The sequence below is a fragment of the Coloeus monedula genome (genome assembly GCF_965178545.1).
Source record: "Coloeus monedula genome assembly, chromosome: 9".
NCBI lineage: Eukaryota > Metazoa > Chordata > Aves > Passeriformes > Corvidae > Coloeus > Coloeus monedula.
The window spans coordinates 27,251,139-27,269,189 of NC_138789.1; the positions used below are offsets into that span (position 1 = coordinate 27,251,139).

The following is an 18,051-nucleotide window of genomic DNA, read 5'->3' on the forward strand; positions in this document are numbered from 1 at the left end:
GCTTCCCAGAACTCCAGGGGCCACAGGGAGTTCTCTGCACCTCAGCAGGAGCGATGTTACCGGGATACAAACCCAACAGAGGCAGGAGAGCAAGGAGAGCACTGCACAGGCAGGAGGGGGCTGGCAGGGCGGTGCTGAGCCTCTGCTCCAGCCCTCGAGGAAAGCCAACCACAAACTCTGTCATTCTTGTGTCACAGTGTTTCACAGCAGGGTTCAGACAAATCATAACGCAAACATTTAGGAAGCCAAGAGCCCTGCTGAGAGTCCGGAAGAGGAACACTCACCTCTAGCTCATCCTGACTGAATTAACCCCAGTGCCAGCCAGGGAAAAGCCCCTTTCACAATGAAAGCTTGAGGGAAGAGTCTGCTCATCTTCATGAAAGTCTCCTTTCTCCACACCTCCTCCCCAAGACAGAGCTGTCACACTGCCCTTGTGGCAGCACCAGCCCAGACTCCTGCCAGACGATGAGATCTCAGGAGAGCTGTGCAGGATACAACCATCTGGAACAGCTTCCTTGCTTGGGCAATGAGCACAGGCTCAGGAAATCCTCCAGGGTCCTCTTTTACTTGTGTGCTTGAATTTCCAGGCCTGCAGGAAATCTTAGCAGCTCAGCCTGCAGCAAACATGAAGTTACAAATACATTGCAGCCTTCTAAGCTGGCTGCAGGTCTTGGCACAGCACAATGCAGAGGGGAGTTTTACAGCTTCAAGGATGAAATTTCATGAGCAGGCAGCTTGTCCATGGGGGTAGTGGGGAGAAAAAGCACCAGCATAAAGTTTTTGAGGAGCCCGGGTTGTTCTTGCAAGAGTTTACTAAGAGCCCCATGTAAGAGCCAGGTCAAGCAGGCCAGCTATGCATACCCTGCAAAACAATCTACAATGAAGAGTTTAAAATGTGGAGTCAGCCCCCTCTTGGAGACAAATGTCCATCTGAGATGTCCAGAGAGGGAGAACACAGCTGGGGAAGGGTCTGGAGCACAAGTGTAATTGAGGGAGGGAGCTGGGGGTTTTTAGCCTGGAGAGAAGGAGGTTCAGGGGGACCTTCTCACTCTCTTCAACTCCCTGAAAAGAGGTTGGAGCCAGGTGGGGGTTGGGCTCTTCTCCCAATTGACAAGCAACAGGACAAGAGGAAACAGCCTCAAGTTGCACCAGAGAAGGTTTAGATTGGACAGCAGAAAAAAATTTCTTTACTGAAAGAGTTGTCAGGCATTGGATCAGGCTGCCCAGGGCAGTGGTGGAGTAACTACCCCTAAAGCCATGTGGATGTGGCGCTTGGGGACATGGGTTACTGGTGGCATTGGCAGTACTGGGGGAATGGTTGGACTCATTCTTGGAGGTCTTTTCCGAGCTAAAAAATTCCGTGATTCTACAGCCTGACATCTACCACCATCTGTTTCCTGCTGCAGGATTATCAAAGTCAGCTGTAGCCAAGCAGGGTACAGTTGGATTTTAGAGCAATTACCCACATCAAAGACTGCTTAGAGTTCAGAAAAATGAGTTCATGACAGCGAGGTAAGAAACGTAAGCAAGCTTTCCTGAAGTTTAATTTTTTTTTTTTTTTTAAATTGCCGAAGATCAGAAAAGCTGAAGAGGCAGCAAATATTAAAGTATCCAATATGATAGGTTATTGTTAATTCTAGCACCTAAAAATCCCCCAATTTCCCCCAAATGTACCATGGCTATTTCTGCCAGCAGTGAATTGCACACACTAAAGGGGGTCACCTCATTTGTGTCCAGATGATTCCATTCTAAATCTGATACAGGCTCAGTTGAACACATGCCTAAAGAGAATATAAAATGCTTTCCACCTGCAATTTCAATAATTTAAGGCCCTTCATTTAAACAGTGGTTTTGAGCAGAGATCAAACCCAAATTGCAGCCTCTGAAAATGGAGATGTCGGTAAGTCAAACATTTGACAAAAAATGAATAGGAAATGACATTTTGCAAAGCCAAATGCCAAGATAGCTTAAAGAGTCCATTTAGATTAGAAGTCTTGAGAAACAGTTCAATTGCTTGCTAGTTATCTGATTTTACTGAGGGAAGATCTTTTGATAAGTTTACAACACTTACCAAATTCCTCAGGCTCTGGCTGGCTCTGGATACAGCAGTGCCAAGTGCCAGAGTGCCACAGGCACAGAGCTCTCTGTGACCCAAGAGCACAGTGCTGAATCACTGGCTGCACTGCACAGATCACTCAGCTGAAATGTCATTAAACAGCAAACAAAAGACAAAACACCCAATGAAAGCACAAGTTGTTTGCTTAACTCGAGCCCCGGGCTGTAAGCAATGGAGTTTTGAAGAGAAAGTTTTGTGAAATCAAGTCATCAGCCTAACAGAGGTTGTACTGTCCACGCTGGAACAAGCAAAGAGCCACGTCTGCACGGAGCTGCTCCCTCTGCAACCACGCTAATGGTAAAGAAAAACATTTTAACAGACTTGCAAACATTTCCATGAGCTGTTCAGTTAGAAAAATGGGGATTGCTGAAGTCTCTTCTGGAAATCCCAAACACCACAGTGCTAAGAAGATGGGCACTAATCCCTGAAGTAAAGCCAGCATTGGCAGAGTAATTGCTGAACAGGGTTGCACACAGCAGATCTGAGCTCTGGCATCCCCAGCAGAGCGGGGCCGTGCTGGGCTTTGCTTGCGCCAGCAGAAACGCGGCTGAATCGCTGCTGCAGAATCACTGACGGGGATCTCCTGTCCCTGCCAAGCGAGCAGTGGCCCCAGACAGCACCCCTGGCCCTTCTCACAGCAAGGCCTCTGCAATGACACCTACACAGAGGGCAAAGGCTGCTACCACCCAAACTTCTGGGCTGTCCCACTGAAGAGTTCAGCATGAAGAGGTACTGCTAATTTAATTCAGATTGCAGTTGCTGCAGGCTGATAGAAACCGGCTTAAAACGAACATCCTTAATGGGCTGAAAAAGCTCCTGACAGCCACAGTTAGAGTGCTGCTGGACTGGGGTCTGCACATTCCTGCCTGATGGCCCCTGCAAGGCCCCATCAGCTGCAGTCACACAACCATCTGCTCACAGCCAAGCTGGGAACCACCACCGAGCCAGGTTTAAGTAAGGGAACACATCACTGAGTCACAGAGTCTTCACACTGCATCACACCCAGAATCTCCATAGTTCTTCAGTACATTGTTTTAAACCTTTGAGGGAATTCTGTCTAATCAACAAAAAGATGACAGTGAATTGGAGACCATGCATTCTAGCCAGCACTCACGCAGACACCCTAAAATAAATCACTGACACCCCCAACTTGCCAACACTGTGGGAACCAGCATATAATAAGATCCATAAAAAACAGGTTAGACATGAGGGATACTGTTAGTTGCTGTTGCTGTGCTAGTGAATCACACAGGAAAATCAGGTCACATTGCTCTTGAGAGGAAGGCTACAGACAGGCTTTCACACTGAGCCTGTTGTGGTCAATAATTAACCATAGCAAAAAGCTATATAGTCAACATTTTCTATACAGTCAATTTTATTTGTCTGCTCTCATTTCTCAGGAATCAACTTATTTCTGTAAATGAAGTTACAAGACCAGAATAGTTAATCAAGAACAGAAATTAGAAGTCTTCAAAAAACACAAGTGCTAACTTTACAAGCAATTTAAGACTTAAAGGCTACAGTTTGACAAAATAACTGACCATGTTATGTTCTGCACGTGAAGGGATATGTCTGTAAATTTTAACAAAGTTTCCATCTTTCACAAGCTGAGTTCTAGCTTACAGTACCTCACAAATGCTTCCCACCTTGAATATCGCCACACCATAGAAAAAATAGATTTCTGTTTTTGGAGACAGGGTTGTTTGTGCATGGACATTAACAAGTACAAAAAAATTCAGCAGATAATTTTATAATATTTTCTCTTAACTACAACAGAAAGTGCAACACTAGAAAGGCATCTCCTGCCTACTTAAAATGTCTTAATACCTTTACAAAGCTAACTCTGACTGTACACATTACATCCTAGAACACACAAGTAAGTTTGAAAGTGTCCTGGCAGAAGTATGGAAAGCATGCTTACAACTTTTGTAAGCAAAAAGACACATAACAAACACCAGTGAGAAGTGATTATGCCTGGAAACAAACATAAATTCATGTCTGAATGTCTGAATCTTCTCTACTAGCTGAAAACAAAAATCCCATGACATTTGTTGATTCTGCAACTTTATTTGCATTTAAAGACTGGCTGCTAAGCTTCTCATCTGAAGAACCACCACAATCAATCAGGAGTTGCTAGCTCTGTTAGAATTAGTCTATCGGATCCAACGGATTTAAATTGCAGATTGATCCAGATTGACTTTTGTAGGAAGAGGTCCTGCTTCTTCATGTTCCTCAGTCTTGCATCTAACCACAACAAGTGCAGAGGGTGGGTATCTGTTGAGTTTTTGCTCATTCATGTATTCCAAATCTCCGTAGATGCTCAGCTTCTGAAATATTTAAACAAGTTACTTTAAGACAAAATACTGTGAATAAAATAAATTTCAGTATGCAGCTGCATTCCAGGCTCTGATGGCTGCAGCCCTGCAACACAAGCTAACCCAGGCTTTCTGCAACATCTGAAATTCATGACTAGAACTGGACTTGCATCCAGAAGAAATGCATGAAACCTGCCAGAAGGGCGGATACAGCGTTTGTGTAACAGCTCCTTTGGTGTGCAAACACTGTGAGCCAGGACTCTCTGGGCACTGGGAGAGTGCCTGTGCCCCTTGATCAGACTCTGCACTCACCAATACTGTGCTGTCCCTCTGTTCTCACTGTTGATCCTCCTGCATTAAACCCATACTGGGTCCCCCCTACACCATCCAACCCTTGGAATAGCTTCATTCCCAGAGAAATGAGAATCAGCCTCCATTTGTTCAGAGTAATCTGAAGGTTGTTGAGAGTAGAGCACTACAAACCAAAAGACTTCATGTCTGAGTAAAGCTCAGAGCTCCTGTGAGCCACAGGAATGAGCAAGAATGCTCAGCTATAAAATCATCATTTAAATAAACAAAATTGGTTTGCCATCCACAGCCACAAAATAAAAAACCCCCTCTTTCTAACTGAACCTCCCCCAAATATTTCTTAGTCTCTAGACAGCTGTAACATAAAAGCAATATAATGAATAAACTCGAAATACTGCAGCTCTGAAATGCAGTACCTCAGATGGAACATACTGCTCTACAGCTGTAGCTACAGTTGCACAACAAATCCAGAGCAGCACCAGCACTGACAGGACGAGCGTAGTGGTTAAAATCCAACTGGAATTTCTGAAATGAGAAGAATGTTGATAAATTTTATAGCCTGAATACAAGACAATGGACTCTATAAAGTCTGGCTCATTTTTGACTGCCTTTCCTGCCAATTCATTTGTCTCTGGCTCTTCCAGCTACACAACCCACTGCAGACTCCTGGGTACTCTAATGCCTCTTTGGTATCACAAAAGACTTGCTGGATTCTGTTATTGGGCCCTTAGCATTCTCCTGTTTACAGATTTACAAACCAGTTTTTCTGTTATGCATCTGGGGACAACTCACTGATCCTGCATGTGTAAACTTTTAAGGACAAAGTAAAAAAGCTTTAATAAATGCATACTGGGTATTTTCAGCCTGGAAACAAGACATAGCAGTGTGCTACATAACACAATCCCAAACAAGTGCTTTGCCCTAAAACACATCCAGAGCTAATGAGCAGGCAAAACATAGTACTGATTAAACAGTTCCCAGAACACACTCGAAAAACAGTGTAGGAAATTATCAATATGTTGTTCACTTGAAATGGACAGGAAAAATCAAATTTGGCAGGACAGCCTGCACAAAACACAGGTCCAGCACAGCAAAGCAGCACTAACAGTCAGATACAAAATTGTGATGCTGTGCATCCTGAGCCTACAGACTTGGAGACCTCGAGACCTCCCAAGAGTGCTGCACACACAGAGGAAAGGCCTTTATCCTCCTCAGTGGGCACAGACATCCCAGGCCATACGTACATGGAAAGACACTTGAAGAAGCTGTCGTTTGCTCGCTCCTCAAAGAGTCCCCGGAATGTCTGTGAGCTCCCTGGACGTCCGTCTGCTGAGGTACAACAGCAAAACAGAGGTCAGGAGAGCAAGGACAGGGGAAACCCAAACCCCACACACTGTCTGTGTAGACAGCATAAAAGGAAGCTTTTAAACCAGCCCCAGCTTACAGGGTTCCATTTCCAGCAGAGCTGGGTTTCTACCACAGTTTGCCAAGTGTACACAGTGCACTCTGCACAGTAAATAATTACATTGCAGCTTTACAAAAATTTGTTTTCATATGCCACCTGTAACTTCGTTTTTTAAATTTGCATGACAGGGAACATTTGCATTTACTCTTCCAAAACACAAAGAACAACTTACAGGCTGTTTTACTCAGCGACAAGGATCCTCTTGTATCTCCAGTTTCCTGATCAAGCTGTGGAACATACTGCACTTCTGGCTTTGACTAAAACAAAATAAGGAGTTAGGAGATCCTGCTAGAAAGCTTCCACTGATTTTGATAACTTATATTTTCAGAACTATTACAGAAATTAACCTTAAGACATGCTCCATTCTTTTAAGTCTGAATTTTAAAATGGCCCTAAAGGCAGTGAAAGACTAGGAAAAATGAAACACTTTTGATGGTGCTCCACAGTCTTTGGCTGGAAGGAGCAGAGTTGAAGTCAGCAGCCAGGACACCTTAATCTCAATGAAAAAAAAGGAAGCACCTGGAATATGACAATTTTGCCATCATCTGCTTGAAGGTAGAAAGTCCATGAGGATGTTATGAAGCTCTGAGCTGAGTCCATCATGTCACTCCAGAATGATCTCACCAGTGTCAGAGGAAAGAGGAGATGAATTCTTGGCATCAGGGACATTAACTGCAAGCACAACATTAACATTTTTTTCCATTGGTTTTTATTTGAAAAGGACAGAAGTTATGTTCTTGCTCACCCCCTGCCCCATGTCTAGATTTCAATCTTCAGGAAGATTTATTTTCCATTGAAGAAGTTTAAAAATGAGAAGACACACATGGAACAGAAACAAGTAGGTGGTATTTGAAAAACATGTCACCTACTTACTTGCTCTTGCCTTAACTCAGCAAATGGCAACTGGTTCTGGCATCCAAGATGGCAAGCATATTGTTCATCAGATTGGGAGTATGCTTCAGTACAGGCTGCAAGGGAGAATTTCCCCAAATGAGATGATAAATTCTGCATTTTAGTTAAGAAAACATTCCCAGTATAAGTTGGATCAGAAACAAAGCAGCAGTTGACAATCCCATTTGCAGAGAAAGATATGGCAATCCCAGGGTAGCATTTGCTCTGAGGTCTAATGACAGAATCAGAGCTTCAACAGGGGAGTTGAAATCTGGCTGCAATCAGAGCAAATGATCACCAACGTTACCCTGGCTGAGCTCAGGGATGCAAGTCCTCATGGATCCTCCCACTGCCACTATAGCTTTCCTCTACATATCACATAAAGCATCAGAGAACAGAGATGGAATCCTAAAGAGAACAGAGGGACCATCAGTCCATTAAATCCCTTTGAGGTAACACAGAAGCCATGGTATCACAGGAATATCAAGGGAGTGTTTCCTGCTAATACAGAAACTGCACTGAAAGTACTATGGAATAATTTCTTATGAAAAAGGAAGCTAACTCGTTGTTTTACAGAGAGCTTCTATTAATTGCTCACTAGAGATCATAAAGACCAAGAAATCTAAAATATTTGGAGAGAATAATTTAGTTTATTCTGCCCATGGACAAATCAGGCAGATGATATACAGGCACAGCTCTCCTGCACAATTCTAAAGCTTATGTGGACAGTGTTGCAGTAGTGCCTGAACTAAAGAATCAAACCAAGAAGCAACACAGAGGACAGGTGCTCTCCCAATTTTCCAGAGGAGCAAATGGACCATCATAAAGACTAAGAAGCTGGCAGGAAGCATGGCAGCAGCAGCTAAACATTTGAGTGTTCAGCTCATGGCACCTGAGCAGCCATTCCACGCTACAACTGCCACAGAGTCAGTGTTTGCAGGAAGCACCAGAGACGGAATTGAGCAGATCAGCCAAGATGGATCTGCCAAGCACAGAACACTCACTCAGGGCACCCACCAGCAGATTACAGAACATAAGCCAGCAAAGACAACAGTCCCAGAAAGGGGAGTTAAACCAGAAGCAACTGTTCCATTACTCTACATGTGCTCTATTGCTACGTTACCCTGCTTTATGGCACTCTTTCGTGTGTGGTTTGACAACTACACTGACAGGCTGTATCACAGCTACACACACAGTGTGACAGACTGGAGCATTAGCCCATTTCTGGAGTATTTAGTGCAGTTTTGTAACACATCAGCATCTTTCCATGTCAGGCTTCTGCTTCCCTACCTGAGCTGGCCACAAGCTCTCTTGCTTTCACAAGCCACTGAGAGGACAAAAGCCTTCCTTGAGTGCTGGCCTGGTGCTTACTGGCAGTAAAGATAGAGTTCCTACCTTTCATTTCTGAATAAAACATTGAATCAGCTTCCTCAATATTACTGAAAGAAGTTCTATACCATTCCAAAACCACTGTTAGTTAGCCTGTATCACACACCATCCCTGGAGGAATTTAAAGGCGTGGCACTTGGGGACATGGTTTAGTGGTGGGCTTGGCAGTGCTAGGGGAATGATGATCTTGTAAGTCTTCTCCAACTTAAATGATTCTATATTTCATCTTCACTGTGAAATCTTTGCTCTAACACAGATAGCCTGAGAGAATTAGTAACCAGTACTTAAAGGTCTATTCCAAACAAAACACGTACTTCATTCCCAAGGGTTTAGCTGCAGGGAAAGCTTAGGATGTAGCCTAGGCCACAAGTTACAAGGCATATTAATATCTGTGTTCTTGCTCCACATAAAAATTCACTTCTATACACAGATTTTTCAGGAATGGCAAATGGGACTGATTGTCGCAGGGAATTATTAAAAGACAAGTGTTCATTTGCCTGGATTTTCCCCCAGGCATTTTGTTTTTTCTATGACAAACTGTTTATAATAAAATGAAGTATTTCTAATTTATTTACAGAGACTGATGATACTTGAGAAGTTCAGGAAATCAGCAACACTAAGGAGAAACTCACAGACAACAACCTTCCCCTGAGATTTTTTTTTTTTCAAATATCCTGTACATAGACTTTAAGAAGTTAAACAAACCCAAAGCAACCGAAGGAATGCCACCAATTTAATACCACCCTTTCAGACATTGCAGCTCTCCCCTCCATTATGTCTTCATATGATGGGACGTTGAAGGGGCTCTGAGGGCTCACCAGAGTCGCATTCCTGTTTGGTCCGATTCAAATCGGCGCCATCGTCCACAAACTGACAGATGGAGAAGAGTCGGCAGCCCCGCTGGCAGGCGTACAGCTCCTCTTCCTGGGGAGGCACAAGGACAGGCTTGCATCCCTCCAGTCCACAATAAATTGTCAGAAAACAAGCGTTTTTTTGTTGTTTGGTTGGGTGTTTTTGTGCTTCTTCCCTCCATCAGACCTACAACCCAGCTCAACGCGATGACCCAAAATAAACCCAAGCCAAGCAGCGCTAACAACTTCCGGATTTATTTCAATCAGAGCTTTTCCTTCTGCAGTGGGCAAACCTGGAACAGCAAATGCTATTTTGTAATTCCAGGCACACAACTCACAAGCAAAATGAATTTTTTAGAAAGTGTTGTGTTTGAAATTAAGAGACAGTGCTGTAAAAGATTTATTGATGTTTAACCCTACAAAGAATATCAAATCTCCATTCTCAGAACTGAAATGGTAAAACCCAGAAGGAAAGAACAGGAAACTTCTAATTTTTACAGTGTAATACAATGTATCTAATCAGACTAATGACTCTAATCACAACTACGACAGAACTATCAGAGAAAGAGATTATTTTCTAATGTCCTACACAGCATCCTGGTTATCTGCTTATTGCCAGACCAGCTCCACAAACACAAATGTTTATTTATTATATTGAACTGAATGGCAAAAGTGCTTCCTCACTGTCAACCATTAAAATTAAGCAAATATAGAAATCCTACACATAGTATTTCTTGCGTCCACAGCACCAAGGGGATGGATGTGAACAGAAACCTTTGTCACCGGAGTGTCCCACCTCTGACCACACCCTGTCACTGACCCATGAATCAGAACTTCAAAGCCAGCAGCCACTGGAACTGCACAGGTGCAGAACAGGCTCTGAAGTAATTTAACAACAGCCAAACACACCGCACCTCTTGTACAACCTGTTGTAAACGACCTGGCCATTGTAACCGAGACCATGAGTTCACGTGCTTTAAAGGCACAAATATAAATTAAAATTCAAGTCTAACACTGACAAAGTGTCACAGAAAACATCTTCTGTAAGTTGATACCCAGATAAATCAGCTTACAAATATATTTCCATGGCAGTCTCAATGAAGTTTATCTCATTTTCCAATCACAACGAAAACAACTTCCTTCAATTCCACCAGCAGTTTTGTGACAAACAGAACAAACACTAAATGTAAAGGAAGATGTGATTGTACTAGTGAACAGCTCCGAGAACACATAACAAAATTAATATTCAAGAACTAAAGTAGCAAAATTCAAAAGTGCAATAAAAATCACAGAAATATCACACCTCCTTGAACTTCAAAAGGTCGTGCAAGAGAAACAAGAGCAACGCACCAAAACAAGCCATAAGTACACATGTAAATTTACTTTTATTTCACACAACTCCCTGCTCCTTCTCTCCATGGTGACACCAGGATCAGCTACAAAATCCTACTGAATTCCATGGGGAAGCAGACAAAGCCCTGTTACCTGATCCTGGCACTGCTCCACTTGCCTGCAGCCTTCCTGTGAAATCCCAAATCTGGGATAAGAGTGCCACCTGCTACACAGCTGCAGCTGATAATGAAGTTTATTGCCAAAAAAGAACAAGGAAAGATGAGATTTTTAATCCAGGATTTTCCAAATTTAAGCCCGTAGTTCAAAGCTGTACAAAGCATGAATCAACAGCAAAACTCTGAGGGATGAAACTAAATTCCTATCAGACACCTTCGGTATTTTATCATGAGATAAGAATTTCCCATAAAGGCTGTGACGAGCTACTTGTTTGTCATCGTTTATGTTTCATCCTTCAACATCCAGTGCCGCACTGGCACCCTGACTCAGGATCTCTGCGCTGCCACAAACGCAGCACTCTTTTAGTGCCCAAAATATGGAACACCCCAAGCCAAATTACAGTTGCTTTTTTAGGAACAGGAAGAAAAAACAAGAGCAGCAAAACGCCCAAAACCCACAAAAGCCGCAGCACTGACAAAGCTCTACTTTGACAACAGCGCTTCACTGGCAAGCGGCAGCCTGCCCATCTATTTCCATAACGTAGTATCTGTCTTTAGAGACGAGACGGAGCTGCAGGGGGAGAGGGGCAAAGGAGCGGCCGTGCCGGCCCCGGGGAAGGCGGAGGGAAGCGGCGCAGGTGCGGGGAACGGCCCGCCCGTACCTTGGGGTAGGTGTGCAGGGAGTAGGTCAGCTGGCAGGCGCGGTGACACGACGCCGTGTTGCCCAGCACGGAGTCGAAGGCCTCGGAGGAGGCGGCGGGGAGCGGCCCTGCGGCGGCTTCCGCCTGGATCACCAGGAACAGCGGCAGGAGCAGGAGGAGGACGGCGAGGCCTCCCCGCCGCACCGCCATCTTCGTCCCTCCGCCCCGGCACCGGCCGCCGGCAGCCTCTCGCGAGATGTGCCCACGCCCCGCGCGGGGCCTGCTGGGAGGTGTAGTCCGCGCAGCGAGGCACGCCCGCCCATTCCATAGAGCCTCGCCCCCGGCGGGCACTACCGTGCGGAAAGGACGAGGCAGCGGCACCGCCTCCCGCGCGGGGCCTGCTGGGAAGTGTTGTCCGCACCGCTGGGTACCCCCGGCCATCCCATAGGGCCTCGCCCCTGGTGGGAACTACCGGGCGGAAATGGTGGGGCGGCGGCGGCGGCGGCTTCCGTAAGGCCGGGCTAACATGGACCGGTTCGTGGTGCGCCGTGCCCGCGACCCGCAGAGCCCCCGCCGGGCCGCGCCCGGGCCTCGCGTCTGCCGGCAGGTCACCCTCGAGTCCCTCAAGGCAGGTCACCGGCGGGAGGGAGCGGGGGCACGGCCCGGCCTCCCGGGGCCGAGGAGGGTCGTCAGCCCGCGGCACCGGGTGCGGCACGGGCGGGGCAGCGCGGGGCGGCGGCGGAGGAGCTGTGTGTGAACACCGGCCCTGCACCGAAATCTTTGCAGGGCTGAGGTGGGATCCTCGCAGGGAAGCGGTTATACAGGTGCAGAGGGCTCTGCTGCCTTGGAGGGGGTTCCATAACTCGGCGTGGTGCAGGGTCAGGCTGGGCACACGATTCTAGGATAGCCCGGTGGCACCGCCAGCTTCAGTATTTCCAGCTGGCTCTCTTCCCTCCCCAGCAAGGAAATCCCTTCAGTTCACTTCATGGATGTCTTGCGTGAGACCTGCACAAGAGCTGAATCCCTCTTGGTCACTTGCTTGTAGAAACACAACAGCAAAACATTAGCTGCACCAAAAAGTTCATCGATGTGTGGCAGAAATCAAAAGAATACTGCGTAAAGCACTGCAGTTGTCTGACCACTGCTGAATAAGATGCTTCACATCCAAAATACGAGACTTGAACTGTTTGCAGTCTGTTTTGTCAAGGTCTGTGGCAAAACCAGTGAGAAATGCTGCAGCTGTGCAGTGTACTCAGGTCTGCATTCGTGTTCCCTAATGCTTTGTTTCTCACCTTGCTGGCATTATTTTACTTTTGCAGTCAATCTGAGTGGGATTCTAAGGATAATCAGCCACCTCCCCCTTAATCCCTTTTCCTATTTAGAGGCATTTATACAATGGATTCCTTAAATTCAGAACGCTTCCAGGAGATGTTTGCTGTTACCTGCCCAGAGTTTGGCAGACCAGGGTGATGCCTCTCACTTTGCTTTCTGGTTACTAGAGTCTTGATTTGCAGGGGTTTTCTAATTCCAAGCAAGTACCCATCATGATCAATAATTCATGCATTGATAACAGCCCCATTAGCTGAAATGAAGGCAGTGTCCTTACTTATCATAACAATGTTCCACTTCCATAATGGCTTTTCTCTTTCCCAGAGAGTTGTGGTTGTGGAAGACATAAAACGATGGAAGTCCATACTTGAGCTTCCTGGGCAACCAAAAGAGAACCTGATGGAAGCTTTGAAGGAGCTGAAGAAGAAAATACCTTCCAAGGAAGTGTTATGTTCCACTAAAATAGGTACATCTGGTCTATCTAAACTGTGAATATTAGGCTGTCTTGTGTCTGCTTGGCTTGTCAGTACACAAAGAGACTAGTCTGGAAGCTTTTTAAGAAATGAGGAAATTGCTGCCAATGAAATATTGTTGATATCAAGCCTGCAGTTTTCACAGCTTGTACTGAAAAAGTCAACTGTCCTCTGATTCCTCCCAGGAAATACTGCATCACCCCTGTTGTGGTCAGAGTTTTGAAGAGCTCTCCTTGGTACCTGTGTGTTTTATTCCTTCTGCTGTCTGTCAGTGCTCATTTATCTGATTTGGCTGAATCCTCTGAAGGTGTGAGAAAATCTCCTCAGGCTGGCTTCCTGCATCCTCATCCTGAGGAATTCCCGGCAGATGGGCAGCTCCATGCAAATGGCACAGCCCGATGCCTGCCTCTTTTCCGTAGGACTTGGGGGAGGGATAATGTGTGACCACATGGTCCCTGGCTTTCCTGAACAGGAAGAGCATCCCGGCCTTTGTTTGCCATCAGAGCAGGCGGATCTGTATTCACAGAGCCCTGGAAAAAGAGATGTGATCCGCCCCTTTCCCCATCCTTCTGATCTGTCGTTTCATTTGCTATCTTCAGCTTATTCAGGCTTTTCCCGGGATTTTTCCTGTCTGAATAGCGGCGGGCTGGAAGAGCCACTGAAGCCTAACACTGACATCTCCTGGCCGACAGCGCTCCTGGCCGGGGAAAAACACCCCTTTGGAAGCAGGAAGGTCCCATTTGTCTGCTGGCAGGGGAAAGCCTCTTCTGCACTGCTAGGCCCTCTCGACAGGAAAGATTCTGCTTGGAGTCACCGTGGTGTTCACATGTTAAAGTGCTACAGCCATCACCAGCAACATCTGCTTCCTTAAAGGGGTTTCCAGTTAAAAAACAGCATTTTTTTATAGGCCAAGCTTGAAAGCTTTCACCAGATCCAGAATCTGTGTAAAAAACTAGTGTAGCCCTGTGTTCTATAAGTGTTGCTCCACACCTCGGTGACTTGGGAAGGTGATTTTCACAATTCCTTGCTAATTTCTCAGGCTCCATGCTTAGCTCCTAGTCATTTTGTATATATGTTTGTGTCAATGCTTTGGTTGTTTTGCTGAGACTGCCTGAGTTAAAAACATGTGTGGCTCCTTTGGCACAGATGTGATTTGGCTGGTGTCAGTTGTGTTTTTTCCCACCTGCCAGTCCCAAAAGAGCTGTTCCTGTTTTCCAGGTCACACCGTGAACAAGATGCGCAAACACCCTGACCCGGACGTGTCCGGCCTCGCCAAGGACATTTACAGGGAGTGGCGAACCTTCATCAGGGACCACTCCAACAGGCCCTCCATTGAGGTCAGGAGCGACCCCAAGACTGAGGCTTTCAGGAAGAATGCTCGGAAGCTGCTCTGTGAAGCCCTGGAATTAGAGGTACAATTTAGAGGCACTTGTCTTTGGCTCAAAAACTTCCTTCTTGTAGGAACAAGTTAAACCTTTTCCAGCCAGAGCTACTGCCAAGCAGAGTGGGGACAAGACCAGGTGATCTGTTCCTATTTTTAGGGATTCACAGCACATCCCTATTTATAAGTAACTCCATTTGCAAGCTAGATAATGTTTTTTGGTTGTTAACCAAGTGAACCTGCTAATTGTAAGCAAGGTGTATTTGCTGTCATTTCCATAACCTGTCAACAGATTACTTGTGTAGCCACTGCAGTTGGGCTGTACAAGAGAAGGAGGAAATTAATAGAGCATGAAGCTTTTCCTATTAAACAGCTGTGGAAGCAACAGTGGGACTTTTTGGGTGTTTCCTAATTCAGTATTTGTAAATTTCAATCTATAGCAAAAACAGAGAGGTAAGGTTGACAGTATATAAAGTGGTGATAAATACCAGATCCCTCAGGTATGTTTAACTAAATGGACAAGGCTTTGCTGTAAGGCTTAATAATAGTTTGCTTGGTCTATGAAATGCCATAATAATTATCCTTTTCAATTTATTCATTAATTATCCTTTAAATGACGAGTCAAGTGTTAAACACTAAAGAATTTCAAAGTTTTGTGTTTGCTGGCTGTGAGAACAACCTCTCCAGCTTCCAGTCTGGTGCAGCATAGAAGGATGGTTTGCTGTAGGAATGCCTCAGAAAGGCAGGAACTTACCTTTGCTGAGTCAAGCTTACATCTTAGCACAGCTATGCATGGCGATTAGACTGGTAGTAAAGTCTAAATCTGTGGGACATAAAGACTCTGATACCACCCTAAAACGAGTAGAATTGGGTAAACAAGAATTGGGAAAAGCAGAATTGCCTCTGAACAGGACTCACCTGAAAACACCTGCAGCCACCACATGTGCAAGCAGAGGTCACAGCAGTTGAACTGCTTATAAAGGCAGGGGAGCCACAGCTGCTGCACCAACACCTGAGAGACTGACAAAAAGGAGAAGGGAAGGTGGGGCTGAGTGGGTCCAAGGGGCTTTTTAGTGATGGGTAGCAAAACCTGTGTGGCAAAGGACTTGCAGGAATACTACTTGGCTCACTGGAATCTCCTGCATGCAAAGCATGGGAGATCCCCCATCACAAAAGGCAGAAGTGAAATTAAAACCATTTCTTGAAGGGTGGGGGATTTTTTCCTAAACTGTGCTGAACTACAGGTTTTGGCACATGTTGAAGCAATAACTACATAATTAACATTTAGCAAATCCCTTTCTGCGTTCTTAATTACACCTCCTTCTACACACAGAGAGCCCACATTTCCCTTTATAGCACCAGGCAGAATTGCCAAGTGTTTGGCATGTCTTAGAGTTGCTGTTAGAATCAAGTTTAAAATAGTATCCAAGGTATCTTATGTCAGCAAGATCAAAAGTGAGCTTTATGGAGACACTACAGCATAGTTTATAATTGCAGTTGAGCTTGATACCCAAAGCTTGTCACAGATTAGTTTCCTGTTGTGATGGCAAAGTACTGCCACCCAGCTGGAGGTGGGGATATGTTCCCTGCCACTGACCACGTTGCCTTGTCCTTTAATTGCTAGGGTGGAATTAAATTGCTCTTCCTGTTACACTTGTGATGGGAAGCAGATTTCCTTGAATCTAAGCTGATTAATGAAGAAACACTGAAAAGCACCAAACTCCAATTTCAATCAGCTGGCCTCCTTATTAAATGTAAAGATCTAATTTTATACTTTGCTGTTTTCAGATTGATCACCCACTGGCTGAAAATATTGAGCGCGAAGCTTTTCATCTCTGTTCCCGCCTCATTAGCGCTCCGTATCGCAGGGCCGTGCGAGCCCTTGTCTTCTCATTAAAGCACAAACCTGAGACCCGAGCAGGAGTCAAGGCTGGCACACTCACTGTCCCTGCCTTTGTACAGAGCCATAAAAAGTGAGGTGTTGAGAACTTCCTGTGCCTGCATTTCCCTGGAACCCGGAGCCCTCCCTGTGGTGAGGGGAGTGCAGGAGGGCTGACTGTGTGTGACTCCCTGGCACCACTCCATGAACTGGGCTGCTGGAGGGAAGAACTAATGATGGAATGGGTGCTGTAAATCTGACTTGGTAAAAATCCATGTGGGCTTGTTGCAAGGAAAGTTTCTTCTACTCTGCTGTATATTTTCCATCCTTGCTGACTCACCTGTTTCTCTCTTCTGCACATTTGTCATAGCTCAGTTTAGCTCCATCCCTGATGTGGATCTTCAGGTGTAATCAGCTGAATAACCCTTTTAAAGGAGCAGCTCTGTGCTGTGCTGGTTGGAAATATTGGGAATTCAGGGTAATTGGTCCATGGGAGGGGATTCCTAGTGGATAATTGTAAACTCTGGTTAGCCCTAAGTCAGCCATGAGTGCTGCAGGTGGGCCCTGCCGGTGGCAAGAGCTGTTTTGCCATGGTGATTTCCCTTTGCTGCATTCCAGAACTGGATGCAAAATGGATTTCAGTAACTTCCATCATCTCAGCCATCCTGTGATTTGGGGCATTTTCTAAAGCCCCAGGGTATAGGTGCTATCTGATGCCTCTGCTGTTCAAGGAGCAGCTCACTCAGCCTTCCAAACCTCACTCATGATGTAAACATGGTGCTTGTTCTTACTGTAATGTGAAAGAAAACATGTAATGAATTTTCTAAATAAAATAAAATACTCCTTTTACAGGCTTTTTTTTTCCTCCAAAAGGAACATGGTTCAGAATGTTTGTGTGAACAAATCTAAGCAACAAACTATTGTTTAAATTCTTTCTAGTTACTGAAAACTGGAAATCTTGTCACTATATTTGCTCTGATTTCTTTCCTGCCACAAGTTGTCTCATTCTCCATAAGCTATTACTGAGGCTGTTCCAGGCATGGTGTTCATGTCTTCACCTAAAAAATGACTGACTGCCATTACTTGGACCTGCTAGATACTTTTTTCTTCTGTAGACCCTTAGCAGAAACACCCAAAATTTACTTGAGGTGTTGAAATTTAATTAGATAATTGCAGGTTCTCTTAAAAATATCTACACTGTTTTGTTTGCTTGGGCCAGTTCAAGACCAGTTTTGCCTGTACACATTGAAGGTGTCCCCAAACAGCTGAACACAGAGGTTTCATTTGTAGGATGTTAAGGTTAGGTGTGTTGGAGGCAGAAACTGGCAGATCCTTGAGTGGTGATGGTGTGGGTAATATTCAATAAGATGTAATACTTGTTGACCAAGCTATAGCAAGAAATGGGAAAACCCTCAATTTCTTACAAGCAATCAGCTCCATTCCCCACTTAAATAGCTTCAAACTGCACGGCTGTGATTGAATTTGTGTATCTTGGACTGTCAGG

General features: G+C 45.2%; 2 protein-coding genes across 2 annotated transcripts; one reads left to right on the plus strand and one right to left on the minus strand.

The window, feature by feature from the left end:
- Positions 1–4,163: 4,163 nt before the first annotated feature.
- TMEM59 (transmembrane protein 59) lies at positions 4,164–11,705 on the minus strand. Its single transcript, XM_082286957.1, has 8 exons — positions 11,507–11,705; positions 9,304–9,409; positions 7,079–7,173; positions 6,725–6,877; positions 6,378–6,462; positions 5,985–6,069; positions 5,157–5,265; positions 4,164–4,443 (listed from the first exon to the last, which is right to left on the minus strand). Exons 1-8 carry the CDS (start codon positions 11,693–11,695, stop codon positions 4,288–4,290), a joined length of 978 nt encoding a protein of 325 aa, XP_082143083.1. The 5' UTR covers positions 11,696–11,705; the 3' UTR covers positions 4,164–4,287.
- A 271-nt stretch (positions 11,706–11,976) lies between these two features.
- On the plus strand, positions 11,977–17,320 carry TCEANC2 (transcription elongation factor A N-terminal and central domain containing 2). Its single transcript, XM_082287551.1, has 4 exons — positions 11,977–12,117; positions 13,143–13,280; positions 14,506–14,699; positions 16,457–17,320. Exons 1-4 carry the CDS (start codon positions 12,012–12,014, stop codon positions 16,643–16,645), a joined length of 627 nt encoding a protein of 208 aa, XP_082143677.1. The 5' UTR covers positions 11,977–12,011; the 3' UTR covers positions 16,646–17,320.
- Positions 17,321–18,051: the final 731 nt, after the last annotated feature.

Coding starts and splice junctions, on each gene's coding strand:
- TCEANC2 (XM_082287551.1), top strand. CDS start 12,012: ATGGACCGGTTCGTGGTGCGCCGTGCCCGCGACCCGCAGAGCCCCCGC. Junction 13,281..14,505: donor GTTATGTTCCACTAAAATAG/GTACATCTGGTC, acceptor CCTGTTTTCCAG/GTCACACCGTGAACAAGATG. Junction 14,700..16,456: donor GTGAAGCCCTGGAATTAGAG/GTACAATTTAGA, acceptor TGCTGTTTTCAG/ATTGATCACCCACTGGCTGA.
- TMEM59 (XM_082286957.1), bottom strand. CDS start 11,695: ATGGCGGTGCGGCGGGGAGGCCTCGCCGTCCTCCTCCTGCTCCTGCCG. Junction 7,174..9,303: donor CAAACAGGAATGCGACTCTG/GTGAGCCCTCAG, acceptor TCTCCCTTGCAG/CCTGTACTGAAGCATACTCC. Junction 5,266..5,984: donor TTCTTCAAGTGTCTTTCCAT/GTACGTATGGCC, acceptor TTCTCATTTCAG/AAATTCCAGTTGGATTTTAA.